At 41.4% G+C, this 17,182-nt stretch overlaps 1 protein-coding gene across 3 annotated transcripts in view; it reads left to right on the top strand.

Moving 5' to 3' along the window:
- Positions 1-8,866, top strand: part of BRCA2 (BRCA2 DNA repair associated) — an 85,075-nt gene extending 76,209 nt beyond the window's left edge. The window contains exons 25-28 of one of the 3 annotated variants that reach the window (XM_050937084.1): positions 3,176-3,432; positions 4,573-4,725; positions 5,489-6,138; positions 8,158-8,866. In XM_050937084.1, coding sequence (XP_050793041.1) covers positions 3,176-3,432; positions 4,573-4,725; positions 5,489-6,130 — 1,052 coding nt within the window. In that variant the 3' untranslated portion in view covers positions 6,131-6,138; positions 8,158-8,866. Of the gene's footprint in view, positions 1-134; positions 285-3,175; positions 3,433-4,572; positions 4,726-5,488; positions 6,290-8,157 lie in introns of those variants that run through there. The other 2 variants (XM_050937083.1, XM_050937085.1) reach the window with 2 other exon arrangements.
- The last annotated feature ends 8,316 nt before the right edge of the window (positions 8,867-17,182 follow it).

The following is a 17,182-nucleotide window of genomic DNA, read 5'->3' as shown; positions in this document are numbered from 1 at the left end:
GGAGACAGTGCCCATCCCAAACCCCCTACCCTCATGGGGGCTGATACCCAGGGGCCTCCCCCAGCAGTACAGTCATCTGATATTTACTGCCTGCTGACATGACTGCTTTTAGCAATAAGTAATTGTGGTTTCAGGCACTTCACTGGTTTGCCAAAATCTCCCCATACACTCTACGGATACTGCTAAGGGAAAAACTTCCGGCACTGGTGCACGTGGCAAGCACACACACCTAATATGAAATAGACATGAGCAATATATCTCGAAGAACACCAGTTACGGAAAAGGTAACTGTCTTTTCTTCTTCCCTGTTAAGTAGAGGGCCTACTCTTTCTTTCATCTTGCTTCCTGATGTATTTATAGAACCTCTTCTTACTGCCTTTTATGTCCTTGCTTGGTGTGACTCACTTTGTGCCTTAGTCTTTCTGATTTTGTCCCTATATGCTTGTGCTATCCTTTTGTTATATCTCCTTAGCAATTCTTGAACGTTTCCATTTTTGGTAGGATTCCTTTTTGATTTTTCAGGTCATTTAAGAGCTCCTGATGGAGTGATATTGGCTTCTTACTGTTTTTTCTCTTTCCTTTGCATTGGATTAGTTTACATTGTGTCAGCTCTCCTGGACTCCTTTATCCTTCAGATTTTTTCCCCATGGGACATTACCTACTAGTTTTCTCAGTTTTAGTGTCCTTTATTGAAGTCCATTGTCCTTATTCTGCTGCCCTAATTCCTTCTCCTTAGACACATGAAAGCTATCATTTCATGATCACTTTCATCCAAATTGCCTTCCACCTTCAGATTTGCCACCAATTCCTCTCTGTTGGTCAGAATGAAGTCTAAAATGGCTGTCCCCCTGTTACTGCCTCAACTTTCTGAAAGAAAAAGTTATCCCAAATACATACTGGAAATTTTGTGGTTTGCCATATTACATTTTCCAACAGCTGTCTGGGAGTTAGTCCCCCATTACTACCAGGTCTTATGTTTTGGATATTTATGTTGTTTGCTCTAGAAATGCCTCATACACCTCCTCCTCCTCCTCCTGATTTGGTGTTCTGTAGTAGACCCCACTATGATAAACCTGCTGATATGGACCTTTCACCATAGTATCTGAGGGCTATCTGTGACTTTAGAAATAGTAACAACAATCTTTCTTCATTCCCTGCCATTTAGGAAAAATATCTTGATTAACTATTTGTTGGGGAAGAACTTAGTGGAGATGAGTTTTGTTTTTAAGTTTGGTCATTCTCATCTATTGCAGGAGTGATTCCCTGTGTCTAGGTTTAATAACTGTGAAATTTCTGTCTCCTATACTCATGAGCTCCCCTCTTGATCAGCAGTTGCATGGATCCAATGGAACCTAGCTGTTGGAGGTGATGGTTGCAGAGAGACTGGTGATCTTATTGGTAACTAGGGAAAATCCTAGAGAGGGCTTTTGAATATCAAAACAAAGACCTGGAACTGGACTCAATTCAGTAATGAACTAGTGCAGAGAATGAATTGCACACAAGAGTAATGTACTCAAGACAACCTTTCTTGCTAAGCAGATGAGCAGCTATGTTTTCTACCAGTTAGACCTTTTTAAGGTGTCTGGCTTCATTCCTAGATATAAACAGCAGTAAACAAATCTGAAGGTCACAAATATTTGGTCTTTGTGGCAGTTCTGTTCCTAGTAGCATGCAGCACAATCTTTTGGACAGTTACAGATAGAAATGAGCATTTATTTTTTTTGTTGGCATGGTTATTTAGACATCTGGTAGCACTGAATCCATCAGGGAGAACCCCAGGCTACAGACCAACTTTTAGTCTAAGGTCAAATGTCCTTGAGAGTGGGGATGTTATAGCTGAGGCAAGTTCTTTGAAGCATTTCTCTCTCCCTGCCAACATGAGTCTTACCTGGGTTCAGTCAAGTGTTGATTACAACTAGGCGTTGAGAAGTCTGGGAAATAGAGCTGGCTTATATTTGACAAAAGGAAATGTAGAGCTGTTTGTTGTTGATGTACTAGTACTGTCTGCATCTCAGCCTGTGGTATCTAACCAGCTGTCTCCAGGACTTTGTGTAGATGTTGAATAGTAAGGAGGAGAGGACTGTGTGTTATGAGACTCTACAGGCAAGGACTCCAGAAGTGGAAGAACAATTGCCCATAATCCCCTTGGTTTGGGCATAGAGGAAGGACATTTCAATATCTGGTGATTAGCACTATCAAACGCTGCAGATAGGCACAGCAGGATGAGAATGGCTTTATCTTACTTGTCAGTGGACAGATCATCTACCAGAACAAGCAATGTCTTGATACCATGCCGTGACCTGAAGTTGATCTCTTAAGTCTTCCCTCTCCAGTTTCTTCCAGAATATTGTGCTGTCAACTCTTCCTTTTATTGCTTTATCACCAGTCCTGCTGCTGCTGCTTTCTTCCTTTTCTCTTAAAAACAAAAAAAGCTGTAAGGTTGTCTTCAGAGGTTGCTTGCAATGGTATTATCTTCAACTCTCATCTCTGAAGCCCTGAATTGTTCTGCTAAGCTTGATGTGTTTTCTTTCGCATAGAAATTAATTAGACAACTACTAAGGGATCTTCTCCAGAAGTTGTTTGTGAAGTATTCTGCTTGCAGATTGTAAAGTATTTTATTCATTTTTGAATAGAGATTTCTCATTGTTCTTTTACTTTCATCTCCTGGTTTAGTCAACTAGTACTTTGCAGACTTAATTTTTGTTTCTACACAAAAGTTGCACTTGAAACTTTTTAAAAAAATATTAATCATTTATAAGTATCCTTCAAATTTTTGCACTAACCTGGTACAAGGATTTACAATGTTTTGGGTTTTCTTTAAAATGACCTAAGGCACTTTACCCCACTAGACAGCATAGACATTTTAAATATTAATTTGAGTCCCAGATACATTTGACTTGAAAGGTATTAAAGGCAAAATTCTGCTATGTTATGCCTGTGCAAATATAGAGTACAGTAACTCTACTGAAGTCAGTGGAATTACAGCAGATTAACACTAGTGTAATTAAGAGCAGAATCTGGCCCTAAGTAAATAAAAATCATTTTGCAAGTTGAAGGCTTCCTTTCTTTGAACTTTGGAAAAACAACCCAAAAGTAATAGTAGAGCAGGTGTTTTTTCTATGAAAATATCTGTCCAAACTGCATGTATCATTTCAATTTAATTAAAACTTTTTAGGTTTCACTACTCTGGTATATTTGTCAGATGAAGATCATAATCTAGTGGCCATCAAGATCTGGACAGACCTTAAGCAGCTTGCTATTGAAGACATAATTAACCCTTTTACATTGATTTCTGCAAGCAATCTTCAGTGGCGATCTGAATTCAAATCAGAAATTCCCACATTATTTGCTGGAGACCTTTCCATATTCTCGGCAAGTCCAAAGGATCGCTATCTTCAAGAGAGATTTAATAAACTGAAGAACACAACAGAGGTAAAGTGATGGATTTTTTAATACAATAGTTATTAGTATAGTATAGTTATATTCAGTATAGAGTCCATAAACACAGGTAATACTCTGACCAACCAATGGTAACACTGATAATATTCAGTTTGATTGATTGGGATTTTTGCAGGGGGATTGTTTAATTTAATTCTCGAGGAGCCTCCATATCACTCATGGAGTTCCTTCATTTTTCTTGGCTTTTCACTACTATCGTCAAGGGCACTGTCAGGGTCATCATCCTCTGCCCAAGAAAAGTAGAATAATTTTCTAGATGGAACCAGTCATTGCCACGTTAGTTGGCTGAAGTTAAAGGTATGAGAAGTACACTACTTTGTACAGTTGAGCCCATTTGTTAACAACATGCATCCGACGAAGTGGGTATTCACCCACGGAAGCTCATGCTCCAAAGTGTCTGTTAGTCTATAAGGTGCCACAGGATTCTTTGCTGCTTTTGTTAACAACAGTTTGTTATCATAATATTTTTGCAGTGACTGCAGTTTTCCAACTGAACTGTGTCAAGTGGAATATGAAATCAACAAGCATGCATTTTCTCTCATTTATTCAGTTTTCTTTCAAATTTATACAAATATACACGAACAATTAGAATTACTCTTCAAGTAGCAAAACTTTGTACTATGTCATTGCTCTACCAAGCTATTGTTTCATATAGCTAGTATATATAGAATATAATATAAATATTTGAAAAATCATTGATAGTACGTGAAATAGTTGACATTAACTACAGTTTGGCACAGGATGCCAGAAATCTGTAATTCACATTGAACAGGAAATTATTTTATGTCAATTGATACTAAACAAGCGCATTTATTTTGTTTTAGATTATTAGGCAAGGTGGGGGAGGGAGTTTAACTTTTTTCCCCCCATTAATAGTAACTAAGTAGGATTAACAGTATTTTACATTGTTCTCTAAGAGCTTCAGGAATCTTTTTTTAAAAATTCACAGTTTGAGTTAGTAACTTGAATTACTAGCCAGGAGACAAGCATGGTAATATTCACAAAGATCAGTTTAGCATTATTGTTTCAGTAGTAAACATAATCTCAGATGTTATATTTTATACACATTTTAAAACACAACCTCCTTACATTTTTCTCTCTTCTGTCTTGTAGAATGTAAATTGCTTTTGCAATGATGCAGAACGCAAACTGATGAATTTGCTTCAGATAAATGACCCACAACCATATAATTTACCTAAAGAGTATGGCTTAGATCACCATTCTCCTTCCTGGAAATCAGGATCTGATGCAGAAAATAAATGTCTGGTAAGTTTATTGAGGTGTAAGATCAATGTTTCCTTAGACCTCACATAGCTGTTTGAACCAGTATATGCAAACTAGTCTGGGGGTGGTACTTCTCTAGAACTGTTCACAGTCTCAGGGACTGAAATAATTGCCTCCCACTGTTTTTAGTTCCTGGAGTGCTGTGGTAACTCTCCTGCAGGGAATAGAGTATAATCCCTAGCCTAAAATGTTCCATATAACATTCAAAAAGTCAAATAAAGTGGTCTCAAGATATGCTTTTGTTCATCAAATCTATTACACTTCCTAACTAACTTTTCTCTGAAACAAACTAAAGATCAGCTCCCAGCTAGCTTTCAGTGCAAGAGCAACATACTCTATTTTCCTTTTCTGTCTCCCTGTTTCCCTACCTCTTATTTTTTCAACCTCTTGTCATTTAGAATATATTAGGTCAGCCTGTCTTTTCATAGCTGGTCAGACATTTTATGAATCCTCATCATCTGATGGAAGAGGTTTCAGATATGGGAAGTTTAGATTTGCGATACAGTGCCAAACTGTTCTCTACCTTAATATGTATGTACACAGGGAGCCCCCTGGAATCATACAACTTTTTTCTACTAACTTCAGCTTGGGATTGCTAGCCACCAGAAGATTGACTAATGTGCTCAGACATAAATGGTGGCACAGTATTGTTTGTCCAATTTTCTATAGTATGTGAAAATAATAGGAAATTAAATAAAATAAGGTGTTTGACTCAATATTAAAACTTTTTCTTCTTTTTAACTAGATTTCCTCTCCTAATAGCAAAATAAAATATCAGAGGTCTTTGCCAGCCAGCAAGCGTGACCTGAAACTTGTTCCACAAGGCTCAGAACAAATGACCCCACATACTTCTTATAGTGAAGAACCCCCCAAGAACTGCAAAAAAAGAAAAGCTCTGGACCTGCTCTGTAAAATACCTTCTCCTCCTCCATTGACGCCAATCAATTTATTTGTTTCAACATCTTTGAAAAAGGCTTTTCAGCCACCGAAAAGCTCTGGTGTCCAGTTTAACAAATCACTGAAGAGAATAAATCCTAACTCTGGTCATATCAACTCCTTTAAAAGGACAAATGAAACTGCCCCTCTTCCTGAGAATGACTTGGTTGCCGATGAAGAACTTGCAATGATAAACACACAAGTGCTCTTGTATAGTTTGCCAGAAGAAAAGAAGATGGATTGTGTGGATGAATCCACCAGTGCAATATCCAGTGATCCATCAGATCACCTTTTACTCAAAAATAATTCTCCTAAGTCTGCTGCAGAAACAAAAACTTCACAAAAGAGTACTGAAGGAACTGAGGCTCCTGGGAAAGACACAAGGGAAACTGAGGGCTTATTAGTAATCCAAAAGAAGTTACAAAGGCTAACAAAACGAAAATGCTACTAAATGCATATGTACAGTACTGTATATACTTCATATTTAAGTGATTTTTTACTCTTTTCACATTGTAAACATTTATACAGTACCTAATTGTATTTAATAATGCACATCTATATTGCAAAAACAAAGGTTTAATAAATAGCGTTTACTCTATGGAATAGAAAACCTTAGAGCTGAACAAGAATGGTGCAATTTTTATCCATTAAGATCTCCTTTATACCAGTATATTACAGCAGCACTGCTCACAATGGTGTAGTTAAAGGTCTGCCAACATTTAGTCGTGAACCCGTATTTTGAACCTGATGTATTGATAAAGTAGAATAGAATATTTGTTTGAAATTAAACTGTTGGCTTTTCTCACTTTCTTGGGTTATCAGGGAAGTCATTAGAATGTATTTACAGTATTTAGCTGTTGAATCTAGAATCCCAGAGATATTGTTGGACTCATCATGGTGCAATAGAGGTAAATTATAAGACACTATTTCCAACAGAGTTAATGTCCTTAACTTTTCTGTACTTCTCTAGTGTTAGGATGTCAAAAGGCAGCCATAGTTTTGATGTATCGATTGATAGGAAAATCTGACATCTGCTGTGAAAGGATTATCAGACCCTCAAGCAGGTAGAACACGTGTTTTCTTGGTAGTTGTTGGAGGAAGATATCACCTAGAACTGTAACATCATGAAAGGGGCCCAGATCTTCTTCATTTATTTATAACATGTAAACAATCAAATTCACTTGTCTGGAACATATCCTTCACCTCCAGGGTTGAATACATATTTTTACTGACCACTTTAATTTTAGTTCCAGTTGTACATACAATCACTTGGTATGTACATCCAATTTTCTATAGTATGTGAAAATAATAGGAAATTAAATAAAATAAGGTGTTTGACTCAATATTAAAACTTTTTCTTCTTTTTAACTAGATTTCCAAGTGAGGTTTGTCAGAGCTTTATTTCCCCATAACAAATCACAAAGATTCACTCGAGGGAGAAGCTGCCTCCCTGGCTACGGCTACCTGTCTGACTGCAGCTTTTCCTTGTCAGCCGCCTTCCTCCCACCATGTCCTATTGGCAAGAAGGCGTAAGGATTGTTTGAAAAATTAAGCTAGCAGCTCTGGCAAACCTGCAGAGACCCGCTATGACCAACATTAGCAAGTTGGACTGGGAGTCCTGTTGTTGTGATGCTTAAAGGAGGACTATAGGGAACTATAGGTGAGGTGTAAAAGGACTCACCACTGACTCACTAATACTGCTGTTGCACACCTTTTCCCAGTTTCCTGTCCCTAATGAGTATCTGGCTCTCTACTTCGCAATTATTTATAAGTGGTAGAGTGGAGATCCTCTGTAGCATAATGTTCGAGGTTTGTCTCAGCACAAACCTGCTTCTCCACACCCAACAGAAACACCATTTTCCCCATAAAACATCTGCTCTCCTTCAGTGACCGCTATGGAAAGCCCAGCTCCCCTACACAAACATTGCTGCTTCTTCCTCCATGCCACCTACTTACCCTCACCACCCTTCCATGTCTACTTGCACAAACACTGATACTTCTTCTATGCTGCTCACCATCCCCTCTGCCCTTCTATGCCACAATCATTCTATGCCATGCCTCTTCTGTTCTAATCCAATTCCTCAACTCCTGCTGTCCTCCCTACATCCTCCAGGTCTGTGCACCAAAATAACTCAGTACTGCCCCCTGCCCACCACTCCCCATTCCTCTACTTTTTAAAGATTCCTCAAGGTGTTCAGATATGAAGGTAAACGCTGTTCTAAGCACAGCTTCTATTTTTATTCATCACTAACGGGTTAATGCTTAATGCTTGTACCTGTGAAATTCAGAGGTGGTCCAGTGTTGCTGGAAGCTCCTGGGCTAAGCCCTGCATTTCAGCTCAGACTATCAGATCTGCCTCTAGCTGTACAAGTTGGTGGTTCACTTTTTCCTGACCATTTTGATTTATAATTTTAATTTTTATTTGTTTTTGTGCAGTAGCAATTTACAATCTTTCTTCCTTCTCCTCCTCTGAATTAGGTATTTGGCAGCATGTTTGTTTCAACCACCCAGATCCACCGCTGCTGCACCTCCCTTTTGAATTCCTGCATAGCAGAGCTGTCCTGCAAATACTGGAATAAATCTAAGCAGCATTCTCGAAGTGGGGCAGCCTTCACAGGCTCTACAGTGGGTGAATTAGGCTCTGCCTGTTCACAGCCAGCCAGTACTCTCACTGCCAGAGCATAGGGCTCAGAGTTGGATCAGCACCTACTCTCCTGAGAAGCGCAACTCCAATAGGGACCTTCTGAGCATTTTGAGGAGAGAATCTGAGGAGGATACCATCTGGCCAGCAGATCAGAGGGTAAGTCCCTGGGTCAGGGGAAAAAAATTCCTGAAGGAATCCAAAGCTGCCTTCTCTTTTCATGATACCAAAGTGTGAGGGGGTGAGGGAGAAGGGGCGTTCTCAGCTCCCTGGGAAAAGAACCAGGGTTTGTATGCAGCTCCCCTTCCTCTCATTATGAACGGGGGGTTCTTATGAAGCTTGGGGCTACATCTTGCAAACTCCAGAGACTCAGGATCCCAAAAAAGGCAAAAGCAATCATCCCCTTCATAATAGCAATTTGTAGTGATGATGAACAAGTGGTATAAAAATCAGAGGTTAAACTCGTACCTTGCCTTCCCTCCCCTTGAAGAAGTGTTTGAGGTTTTGCTAGTACGCAGAGCCTCTTTCACAGTGTTCTGTATTATTATTATTTATTACTATAGCTCCGGTAAGCTCTAGTCATGGACCAGGACCCCGTTGTGTTAGGCTCAGTACATGCATGGGACAAAAAAGACAATCCATATCCCAAAGAGCTTACAATCTAAGTACAAGACAAAAGACGACAGATGGATACACACTGAAGGAGGATTGCAAGGAAAGAATTAGACAAATATTGGTCAACATGATAGGCAGTGGTATCAGCACACCAACAGTCTCGCTGTTGTCTTGTATCAAGCTCACCACCTCTTTCTCACCCCCGGTAGCCTATTATTCCTGTGAAGCCCTACTTTAGGCTGCAGTGTAATGGGAATTGTGCTTAAGGGCCTTTCCCCAGGGAAAGTGGCTCAGATTTCAGGCAGCTGCAGAATGGTCCTGTTGGACTTGATAGACAGTCAAGGACCCTCCATTGCACTGTTGGAAAAGACCAGACCTCTTGAAGCAGGGACTCCTCCTTTAATCAGACCTACATGACATACAGTTAGCATGGGCATCAAAAAAAAAGAATTTCTCCATTAGTCTTGTTCCATTTTGGTTTCCAGACAAAACTCAACCAGAAAATTTCAGTCATTAATCTTTGAAAGACAAGGAGGGTGAGTTAACACCTTTTATTGAACGAATTTCTGTTGGTGAGAGAGACAAGAAGTTCTTCGAGTGATGGTCCCTATTCACTGTTCCCTCTAAGCTGTGCTCGTGCACACAAATCCTAAACCCCGCACACACGGCAAAACACCGCGCGCACAAAAAATGAAATACTACATTGGAGCCATGCCAAAATATCATTTACGGACAACTTTTGATATTGTTCCAACTACAGCCAGGCATTTTGATGTATTCGCACATACTTGAGTTTGTTCCCAGCCAAATGAACAGACTACAAGGAGATGTGAGGGTCCCGACCGTCCCGACATGATCAACGTTCCACGTTCGAAATGCTGATGGTCGGGACCCACGCATCTTGTAGTCTTGTTTATTTGGCTGGGTACAAACTCAAGTACATGCTAATAAGTCAAAATGCCTGGCCGTAGTTGCTAAGGAACTGCAAAGATTTCCCAGAAATGAACAAAGATAAGTGTTGTTTTCGTGATTAAAATCTTTCAAAGACATTGGACTTCATACATTTACTTGTGATGTTTTACCATTTCCCCGTGTTTTTAGCCGTGTTTTTTTGCTGTGCACAAACTTCCAGTATCCTGATCCGAATGATCTCCCATTTGCCCTTTTGTCGAGTCAGCTATTAAGCGCATTGAAATAGTAGCCATATAATAAAAGTATTAATTTTAAATAAACCAATCTGATGAAAAATCAATCCCAAAATGCCACTGTCTAGAGGTCTAAAGCATAAAAGAACAGGAACTTCATTTAAATCTGGATGGCTGGATGAGACTATAGAGATGGTTACACCAAAGTCACATAATGTAATGCTTGTTAAACTTCGTGAAATATTCACATATGATGAGGACAATGGAGTGGTTTGTGTATATTGTCAAGATGCCAGAACTTTGGGAGAATTTTCAACAGGAAGAATGTGGAATGATGTATGGAAGTTGGATTTCGTAAAGTGTCATCTGTCAAGTAAGTCTCATATAGATGGTGTAACCAGACTTAAACAAAAACCCTTCCTTATGGAGCAAATTGCTTAGCATGAGTCTTGAAGGTCCAGCTGAAAAGCAGAGGAGACAAATCAATCTTGAACGCAAGCGCTCAAACCCAGAAGAATTCAAAGTACTTATTGACTGTGTGTTATTGGCTACGAAAATGAACAGCTCAGTGCTTTCTCTTCAGGATATTAATGACCATATGGAAAATTATATGCACATACCAGCGAGCTGGAGAAGTAAAAATTATGCTTTTGAATTTCTTGAAATTATCAACTGTATTGTCCAAAATTACCTCATGCATGGAATAGCATTGGAAATGTTTCATAGTCTAGCTCAGGGGTCAGCAACCTCTGGCACGTGGCTCACCAGGTAAGCACTCTGGCGGGCTGGGCCAATTTGTTTACCTGCTGCGTCGGCAGGTTTGGCCAATTGCGGCTCCCACTGGCTGCGGATCGCTGTACCAGGCCAATGGAGGCTATGGGCAGCGGTGCGGGCAAGGGCTGTGCTGGCCGCAGTTTCCTGCCACCCCCATTGGCCTAGAGTGGTGAACCGCAGCCAGTGGGAGCCGCGATTGGCTGAACCTGCCAACGTGGCAGGTAAACAAACTAGCCCAGCCCGCCAGGGTGCTTAGCTTGGCGAGCCACGTGCCAGAGGTTGCCGACCCCTGCTCTAGCTGTTGATGAAAGCACTGATATATCCATTAACATATACTTGATACTCTACTTTAAATATAGATCCATAAATTCTGCAGACTATAGAACTTCGTTTGGAGGACTATTATGATTGCAAGAATGTGATGCTGTTTAAATAGTGTCTGCAATCAGAGTTTTTTATAAAACATCAACTTGATCTAATGAAAATGGTGGTGATCACATCTGATGGTGCCTCCGTGATGTTGGGCAAACTCAATGGCATGGAACGTGATATTCCACACTTAGTCCAGCAACATTGCATTGCACACCGGGAAGACTTGGGGATTTCGATGCATGGAAAGAGGTCAAGCTGATGAGAGATATCAAAACCTTAATGAGAAGTGTCTACATGGTGTTCTGTTGGTCATCCAGGAGAAAATGCAAATTTCAGGAAAGAGTGGATGCTTCTGAATGTGAGTCAGTGGCTTTCAGGCCACTCAATGTAGTGTGCTGGTTATCTAGACACTTTGAGCAATTATTTGCAACTATAATCCTCTTCTGGAATATTTTGAGCAAGACAAAGATACTGATCTAGTTTCTAAATACTGCAACAAAAAGCTGAATACCATGGAATACCAAATAACATTAGAAGTTTTTAATGATATTTTGTTGGAGCTGGCTTCGCTATCCACGCTGCTCCCAAAACAGGGCCTTACACCTCCTGAAGCATTTCATCTTGCCCGAGGTAAACTGAACAAGATCAGAAGACAGTATCTTGGAGATTGTCTTATGGAGTGACAAAGTTAAGGCTCTCTTAGATATGAGCGCTCAAGAAAATAATGAAATTGATACCAGATCCATAATAACTTTCATAAACATCTTGTGTGCACATTTTTGGCAGACAGGTCTGCCACAGGTGCTGACTTTTCAAACTGCCAGGGGGTTGTTGACCCCTGGCTCTGCCTCAGGCCCCGCCCCCATGCCACCCCTTCTCCCAAGGCTCCACCCACACCCCGCCTCTTCCCAGCCCTAGCCTCCTTGCACTCTGAAAAACAGCTGTTCATGATGGGTGGGAGGTGCGGGGATGGAGTGGGAGGCACTGATCTACAGGGCCTACCCGTGGGCGAGCACTAGGGATGGAGGACAGATGATAGAGGAGTGCCGGTGGGTGCTCAGCACCCACCATTTTTTCCCGATGGGTGCCCCAGCCCCGGAGCATCCACGGAGTCGGTGCCTGTGCTGTCAGCCTGTTCCAATGGTGCTGTCCTCCACACAAGACACTCAATCTTCATGTAAGTCAGGGGTCGGCAACCTTTCAGAAGTGGTGTGCTGAGTCTTCATTTATTCACTCTAATTTAAGGTTTCATGTGCCAGTAATACATTTTAACATTTTTAGAAGATCTCTTTTTATAAGTCTATAATATAGAACTAAACTATTGTTGTATGTAAAGTAAATAAGGCTTTTAAAATGTTTAAGAAGCTTCATTTAAAATTAAATTAAAATTCAGAGCCCCGTAGACTGGTGGCCAGGACCCAGGCAGTGTGAGTGCCACTGAAAATCAGCGCACGTGCCACCTTCGGCACCCGTGCCATAGGTTGCCTACCCCTGATGTAAGTGATATTTCTGAGTGCAACTAGAGAGCAGTTAGCCTCTTTGCACCTCAACTCTCTTTCCAGCCACCCCTTTTGAGGTTCATCTCAAACTGTTTCTGCCAGCATGGAGAGCAATAATGGACAAGTAGGTCCTGGATGTCATTTGACATGGCTATACCATCCTTTGTGGTGTGATCTCCACATCTTCTGCCCCAATCGTGGCCCAAGGATCACTTTCATGATAGTATGCTTACTCTAGAAATGGACTCTCTCCTGCAGAGAAGAGCAGTGGATCCAGTCCCTGCAGCCTATCAGGCACAGACTTCTATTCCGACTATTTTCTCGTACCCAAGAAGAAGGGGTGATGAAGACGAATCATGGATGTCTGACACCTCCAACGTTCCATTCACAAGCTGGAGTTCCACATGGATCACTAGAAGAAGTCATGTGGTTCATTGCTTTTGATATGCAAGATGCCTACTTCCATATTGACATTCACAGAACCCACGGATGGTTCCTGAGATTTATGGTGGGTCCTCAGCATTTCCAGTACAGGATTCTTCCGCTCAAACTTACCACTACCCCACGAGTCTTCACAAAGGTTTTCTCTGTGGTAGAGGTTCACCTCTGATGTCAAGTCTTCATCTTCCCTTACCTAGACAACTGGCTGCTGGTGGCATGGTCCAGAAAGGAAGCTCAAGATTCGACATCTCAGCTCCTTCTACTCCTCTCCTTCCGAGGAGTAAGCGTCAATGTTGAAAAATTGACTTTGCACCCTACCCAGTCCCTGGAATTCATAGCACGCATCGACACAGCCTCAGCGCGCATTTATCTGCCAGAAGATAGGTTCCAAAGCTTACTAGACATGATCACCTTGGTGTCTACCAGTCCCTCAGTCTAGCCAGAACTTGCCTTTCCCTCGGTCACATGGCAGTGTGCACTTACATCATAGCCTTTGCTCGCCTGTGCTTCCGCCTTCTACAGCTATGGCTACAGGGAGTCTGCTTCCCCATGCACCAACCCAGGGACACCATTCTTGCCATTCCACCAGAAGTCGTCTCTTCCATTCAGTGGGGGACAGGCCAAGTTTGCTCTATAATGCCCTTCCTTCCGTCTTTCCCAAGCGTGACAGTCATAACGGACATGTCACTTGATGACCGGGACGCCCGCAAGGGAGATCACATGACACAAGGCACTTGGGCCACTCGCGAAGCCAGGGTGCACATCAACATCCTGGAACTTGGGGTAGTGTGAAAGGCATGGCGCATGTTTTTACCAGCTCTCCGTTCTCATCATGTCCTTGTCATGTTGGACAACACCACTAAGGTTTACTACATAAACAAGCAAAGGGGCACAAGGTCCCCAACACTGTGTGCAGAAGCTGTATGCCTTTGGAAATGGTGCATTGCAGTGATGAGCTGCCAAAATCTTAACAACCAGTTCCTACCGGGTCTTCGGCAGCAGATCCTTCATTCACTCCAGGTCTTCAGCAGCACTTTGGCGGCGGGTCCTTCAGTGCCTCCGAGGACCCGGAACGAGTGAAGAACCTGCCACCAAAGTGCCACCAAAGACTTAGAGCGCTGCCCGGCGAGGAAGCCCCACGTGTTTTTGTACGTGGGTTTTTTTAAGTCATTCCTGCCGGGGTCCTGTCAAAACTGTTCGAATCAGGCGCCACACTTCCTAAAGCTGGCCCCGCACATCGGGGTTGCAAAATTGTATCAGGGGCCAGGTAGGGAGGCTGTGCCTCCCAAAACAGCTGTCCCCCCCCAACCAACACCCCCCCACCTCAGAACATGCAATTCATCAACCCCCCTGCTCCTTGTCTCCTGATCACCCCCTCAAGACCCCCCACACTAATTATCCCCCCAGGTCTCCACCCCCTACCCAACTCGCCCCGCTTTCTGTCCCCTGACTGCCCCGACCCCTCTCCACACCGCTGCCCCCTGACAGCCCCTCCCCGCCAGAACCTCATTATTGAATGATAGCTGACTGCATCTCCAAATATAATATGTATGTAGCCAATAAGTCAGATTTAATAGTATTTATTGGATTCTGATTTTTATTGCAAAATTGAACTAAATGCTTTGATGAAGCAGTTTTTACAAGCACTAGTATGAATTGAAGCTAGCAGTTACATTAACCCTAAGTGGAATACAGACAGGTTTTGGAATTAGTTCCTTGATCTATGTCAGGCACACTGACATAGGTGGTGTCAGGAGGAAAAAGTTACTCTTCGTTCCAGCGGCAAAGAATCCTGTGGCACCTTATAGACTAACAGAGGTTTTGGAGCATGAGCTTTCGTGGGTGAATACCCACTTCCTCAGATGCATGCATCTGTCTGTATTCCACTTAGGGTATTCACCCACGAAAGCTCATGCTCCAAAACCTCTGTTAGTCTATAAGGTGCCACAGGATTCTTTGCTGCTTTTACAGATCCAGACTAACACGGCTACCCTCTGATACTCTTCGTTCCAGAAATCTTTTTGTTCAAGGTAAATTCTTCTTTCCACAACTCCTGGGAAATAGTTCTTCCATCATTTGTTTTAATTCTTAGCACCCTTTGGAAAATGATTAAAGTATATCTCAAACATATGGAAAACACACACCAATTGTACTCTGCTCAGATCATTCCATCCAAAATGTCAGGGCCTTAGGGCCGCAACTTGCTGCAGCAAGATGTCAAAATCCTCCCCAGCTGGCATGCTAAACATCTAGGAAACTATTTATGGAGAAGGAATCAAGAGTATCTCTACAAGGACCCTAGTGGTATTGTGGGGAGAAAGTGTGTGAGCTTCACATAATAAAGATTTCAAAGTAGCTTTCCATTTCTCTGTAGTACTGTTCTAAGGTAGGAAGGTGCTATTGGGTTTGTTCTCAAATAATTGTTTAAATTACAAAACTCTGGCTTTATATGGAGTAACACTTTATTTCTACGTATTGTTCTACTATAATAGTGCTTAAAACTCTGCTCCTTCTTCCCAATCCTCTCCCCTCTATGATTCGCTGCTCGCCAGCAGCCGTTATTGATGAATAAGAAGAGAAGCTGTGCTGCATAACCAGAAAGTTATTACTTGATGGTTTTCTTTCTGCTAGCAGCTCCTCTCCTCATTCAATCCATCCTGATAACTGGAACAGAATCTCTTCGCCTTAGGGTTCATTGATGTATCAAGTCTGTTGTCTTAATGGTAATAATTGGTTCCTGGAGTATTTCTACAGCTTTGGAAGAACTCTCCTGGTGACCTGAGCTGAAGGGCGGGGCTTAGTCCTGGGGCTTTCAGCAACAACACTGGGTCATCTCTGAATTCCACAGGTGTGGCACATTGACTCATTAGAGATGAATGAGGAGAGAAGCTGTTAGCAGAAAGAAAATGATCAGATAATAAATTCCACTTTCCTAATAAAGCAATCACTAGAAATCAGGCACATTACCAGCTAAACCAACATGCTCATCCACACCATAATGACATACTTAGAGTTCTTTGTCATTCTGTGTGCTCAAAGCACTATAGAGACATTATCTAGTGAATGCTCACAACTCCCGTGTGAGTTAGGTCGGTAAACATTATCTCCATTTTTATAAATGGGTAAACAGACACAGAGGTGATGTGGTTCGGCAAAGGCTTCCTTAGCTCACATGCCTTAATAACCAAACTTTATAATACACAAACCACTCTCATATATTCTTTATTTTTTGGTGGTGGTCATGCATGTTTTTAAGGTAGATTATTTTCTCACACTTAAAGAAGGAAAATAAAAGGTCCAATTTTATCTTTTTATTTGACATAGTTTAGACAGAGAAAACTTCCATACATTCACATACTTACAAAGTTTTTTAGATTTCTTCTGCTTAACTACCTTTTGACTAACTTTCTGTTTTTGAAATATCAGGACAAAATTCTCCCTCTTCACCGAAATCTCCCTGAGTCTCAGCACAGGAGGCCTCCTAAATGACTAGAAAAACAATGCATTTTAATGTGTGGGGTTTTGTTTGTTTGCTTTATTATAAATCTGAAAATATTGTGTGTATTTTAATCCTCTTCTGTTCACAATCTATTTTGATTATAAAGCCAGAGTTGTCTCCTGATTACCTAACAGGGAAGCCATCCCTCTGCTTGGCCAATAGTTTGCACAGTGAAAAGCAATATAACTTGCAAGCCAAGCCAACCATGACATTAACAATATTTTGTTTTTCCTGTTTATACTTTTTTTCTGTTGTAAATAAGCCCACTATTCTTAGGCTACTTTAATGTTTTTGTGACCCTTTTTCAAAGGTCAAGACAGAGATTTCATGTCTATAGATACTACAACACATAAACAGAGAATGTGCATTTCCAGTTAGATTACCAGAGAAATCAAGTTTTACACAATAACAAGTCTAAAGAGATGTGCGACAAAGCAGGAACCAGAGTGTAGTGCAGTACCCAAGCACCAAGAGAGAGCCCAATTATCTGTACACAAATTCTTATAAGTAATATTGT

Source organism: Gopherus flavomarginatus, chromosome 1 (assembly GCF_025201925.1).
Source record: "Gopherus flavomarginatus isolate rGopFla2 chromosome 1, rGopFla2.mat.asm, whole genome shotgun sequence".
NCBI lineage: Eukaryota > Metazoa > Chordata > Testudines > Testudinidae > Gopherus > Gopherus flavomarginatus.
The sequence above is the reverse complement of the archived record's forward strand: the minus strand, read 5'-3'. Positions and strand labels throughout refer to the sequence as shown.